Source organism: Camelina sativa, chromosome 18 (genome assembly GCF_000633955.1).
Source record: "Camelina sativa cultivar DH55 chromosome 18, Cs, whole genome shotgun sequence".
NCBI classification, from domain to species: domain Eukaryota; kingdom Viridiplantae; phylum Streptophyta; class Magnoliopsida; order Brassicales; family Brassicaceae; genus Camelina; species Camelina sativa.
Genome location: NC_025702.1, coordinates 10,058,690 through 10,062,684, shown reverse-complemented (window position 1 = coordinate 10,062,684; position 3,995 = coordinate 10,058,690). Strand labels below are relative to the sequence as shown.

Below are 3,995 nucleotides of genomic sequence, written 5' to 3'. Positions count from 1 at the left end.
GGGGGGGGGGGGGGTATTGATAAGCTCCATTATGTGTATCCAAGGAGAAAGAAAGGAGAGGAATCAACATGTGCGACTTGAAGAAGCACGTGCAGAAGGATCGAGAACGAATATATAAACTCAAAATAGTTTGTTTTAGATTTTTATGCATTGTTTGTTATTGTTAGCGACGTATGTGTTGCTCAGGAGTTGAGTTGATGATCCGGTGATGTGCCGGTGGCTCATTCCGTTATAGACGGTGTATCGGAATTTGATAGTAATAAAGTTTGCGGACTTTCTTCTATCAGTATCTTGACTATTTTCTGATAGCAATACAAGTATAATGATGTTTTGAACTTAAATTAATTCAAAGGTGTGTGACACTCACTATTAATTGCAGAATATTTATTCAGCTTAGCAAATTTTGTTTGGTTGTCAAGCAGAAGAGCATAAATAAATCACATTATTAAGTGCTAAGTTGGAAAACCACATCTATATATTCAAGTGACATTTCTGGAAGTAAACCCCTATACAGCTATATATTTCATCTTTGTTATCATTGCATGGTTGATATGAAACCCAAACAGCCATCTTCTTCTAGAGGGAGGAAGTAACGAGTTGAAGTCATGGAGCCAATCTATGAACTTTCCACGCAGGATCCCCGTTTACGTCTTGCAGAGAATACTGCAGCCTGTTTTCGACATTCATATGTTAACACAACATTGACCATGGAAACTTTTTTGTGTTCTACGCCTAATTAAGAGATCATAATCCTCTTCATGCATCTCAATTTCAAGCTATTTCTGAAAATCTAGACCCCTGTTGCTACAGAAACCCGCTTTAGAAACAAGATAGGAGGTACCTGTCATGCAAACGAGATGGCTGTCCCTGCCAAAACTCGAAAAGGTTTGGTTTAAGTCTGAATCCTCCCCAGTTTTTCGGCTTTGGTATCACACTTCTGCAAGCCAAAAACAAAGTCATGTCTCTGTAATCATCAATCCAGAACATCGAATCAAAATGAGTTCTTTTAAGATTCAAATTATTCTAGAACTCACCCATCTGAATATTTTTTCGTCAGTTCTTGATACTCGTCGTATAGAACATGCCTGCCAGGTACAACAGAACTCTGATGGACACCAAAAGAAGAAGGGTAAGAACCCAAAACAAAATCTTAACATCATATGAAAATCTTTTGGTAACTGCAACAGACACAAGGCACCTGTTTGCTAACAATAGCTCCGATCTGACTTCCTCTAGGACGACTATGAAAGTAATTCTCGGATTCTGACTCGGGTATTCTCTCCACTGGTCCTTCAATCCTTACCTGGAAAGGTACAGTGGATATCAGTACTGCTAAAATATATTAATCGACCAAGTTACTAATTTTAGTGAATCAGTGGTGGACCAACTCTTTGTAGAAGTGTACAGTGCACCTCATATACGGATGTGCAAAGGACCAGCTAAAAACATACGGGGAGGTGAAGGAAGATAAAAACACCCACCTGCCGATTCAAACTTTCCCAGTAGAAAAGAAGCGCGGCACAAGGATTTTCTGATAGTTCAGAACCCTTTTTACTTTCGTAGTTAGTGAACCTGCATTGTACAATTTAAGCAAGTAACACCATGTTGCACACAGAGATCTTCATACCCAAATATAAGCAGAAAAAGGAAGAGAATGTACTAACCAGACAAATCCATTCTCATCAAATCCTTTTAGTAAAACCATTCTTGATGATCTGTAGCATAATCAGGCTAATCAGAAAAGATATGAAACAGAATGTAGACAGGCAAATTTCTGTTGATATAGCTTAAGTTGTACTCAAGCATTAACTGAGACTACTGAGTTCGCACATGATCAAGACGAGACACTAAACATACATACTTACGACCACTTCAAAAAGAGTGAAATCTGCAAATTCTGCAGCAAAATAGAAACCTAAGGTACACTTTTTTTTTTGTATCACAGGCTGTATATCAGACAACAATTAGTTCAAAGAAACAACAGCTGAGTCCATCTCATCCTATTGCAGAAAGCTCTATAAAGTTCCACTTTCCTAATACAGTTATGCTAGATAACATGTAAGAGATATGGACATAGAAAAGCTTTTGAATCATGTTCATCAGCATATTGTTTCACGGAGTCGAATCTCCTGGAATATCAGCATACTTACGGTTTTTTGTCTTTGTTCGCTGTGCACAAAGCCATAGCATTTGTTTCTCTCAATCCAGCCGCAACTGCCTCATCAAACCATTTACGAAACTGCAAAAGAAGAAAGACCTGTATTAGAAAAAAGGATGCCTTATCTCTAATAAGAAACCACAATAACTAAGCAGTGAGTGGTCTAGCAGAACGAGTTATTGAAAAGCCATTAAGAAATGACCAAAACTGAAAAGAGTATTATTACATCAGATAACAAATTGACATGGGTGCAACAAAAACGCTTTACATCTTATTTAAGTTTCTACTCATTCGTTACCCGTGATTGGTGAACAATACAGATAAGCAAAGACAGAGCAATGAATTCATACCTGTACCGTAGGATCAGTTTCAACCTTCTCCTCAAGCAATTCTGGAGACACATAGTTCACTCTCATAGCAGATATGTCAACTTTCGGAGGTCTACCAATTCTAACACACATCGATGTCCCAGGGTAACTAGGAAGCTCGAGCTTATACTTTTCTGAAACAGAAGGTGGTACAAATCTCCCACCTAAAAAGTGATGAGGGCCACAAAATCTCTTCGCACATAATTTTGGGGCAGTCAAAGACACCTAAATAGAGTAAAAAGATTCAATTAATAAAGTTTTACTTATACATAACATGATAGTAACAAATGAGTAGTGCAAACATTTCGTCTAAGGCATACCAACATATCAGGTTTAATTCCTGCACCTTCATGGTCTCCTTCTTCAACGTGCCAGCCAGAGGGAATATCTACAGAGACGATGACTGGGTGTTTTTGGAGCGTCTGCTCATAGTTTTGCAAGGACATCAATCTCCGGATGAGATCATCGAAAGGAAGCCTTGGAGCACCTACATGTGCAAAATATTGACTCCAAATAGCAGTTGAAACATGATGCAATCATGCAAATGAGTATAGGTGCATAAGTGAAATATTCAAGACATTAATTCCAAATCCTGTTGTTCAAAATTTCGATGAGTTCACTTTCTTTTAGTCGTATCATGCTTTTGAAGAATTCTAACAAGGTAGGTAAAAGAACAGTTACCATGAAATGAAAACCCAAACATTGCATCTACAATAACATCGAAGTCCTTTGACAAGTCTTCCGGCAGATCATCAACGGAGACGAAAGGGACTGAGAGTGACTCCAACTACAAAAACAGACAATTTCAGCAGGCAGTATGGAAACGTAACAGCTAACAGATATCATAAACTAAGCACTTGTTACAAACCTGAGTGACCAGTCCAGCATAAAGTGACTTGGCTGTACGTTTAGGATAACAGATAGACGGTTTGTATCCAAAGTGGTGAAGATGCCTTGCCGCCACCAGACCATCACCACCATTGTTTCCAGGACCACAGATTGCTAGAACCCGACTATATTCTTCCGGTTTATAAACCTGGAAAACATTGCACACCTCAAATCCGATGTACATAGCAAGAACAAAGCTTGTAATGCTAGGATGAACTGTGATACTCAAGTTTAGGTTCAATTAGGACAATAAAGTCAAACTTATTTCACTAAAGTTATAGACTTGTGAGTCTCATCCAAGGAAGAGAGAGAAAGAGAGAGAGAGAGAGAGACAGAGAAAGAGAGAGAGAGAGAGAGAGAGAGAGCTTTGGATGTTAATCGGTTCAAAGGTAAAAGCTTTGAGCTTTACATTGAGAAACGTACTAATGAAACTCCTCACAGGACTATCGAAACAAACACATTATGAGAATTGAGCAGGTGTCTAAATCTAAAAGTGGTTGGTAGGCAAAAAAAAAGAATAACCTCAGCAATTGAAGCAGCGACGCTAAGACCAGCCAATTCCTGCAATAAGAAGATGAGCA

At 38.6% G+C, this 3,995-nt stretch overlaps 1 protein-coding gene across 2 annotated transcripts in view; it reads right to left on the bottom strand.

The window, feature by feature from the left end:
• LOC104760987 (pyridoxine/pyridoxamine 5'-phosphate oxidase 1, chloroplastic) overlaps positions 364-3,995 on the bottom strand; it is a 4,624-nt gene continuing 992 nt past the window's right edge. The window contains exons 2-13 of one of the 2 annotated variants that reach the window (XM_010483997.2): positions 3,937-3,975; positions 3,395-3,562; positions 3,208-3,313; positions 2,847-3,013; positions 2,509-2,751; positions 2,151-2,239; positions 1,665-1,715; positions 1,482-1,572; positions 1,199-1,303; positions 1,035-1,105; positions 842-937; positions 364-670 (exon numbers count right to left, since the gene is read on the bottom strand). In XM_010483997.2, the coding sequence (XP_010482299.1) occupies positions 604-670; positions 842-937; positions 1,035-1,105; positions 1,199-1,303; positions 1,482-1,572; positions 1,665-1,715; positions 2,151-2,239; positions 2,509-2,751; positions 2,847-3,013; positions 3,208-3,313; positions 3,395-3,562; positions 3,937-3,975 (1,293 nt within the window). In that variant the 3' untranslated portion in view covers positions 364-603. The remainder of the gene's footprint in view (positions 671-841; positions 938-1,034; positions 1,106-1,198; positions 1,304-1,481; positions 1,573-1,664; positions 1,716-2,150; positions 2,240-2,508; positions 2,752-2,846; positions 3,014-3,207; positions 3,314-3,394; positions 3,563-3,936; positions 3,976-3,995) is intronic. The other variant, XM_010483998.2, reaches the window with a different exon arrangement.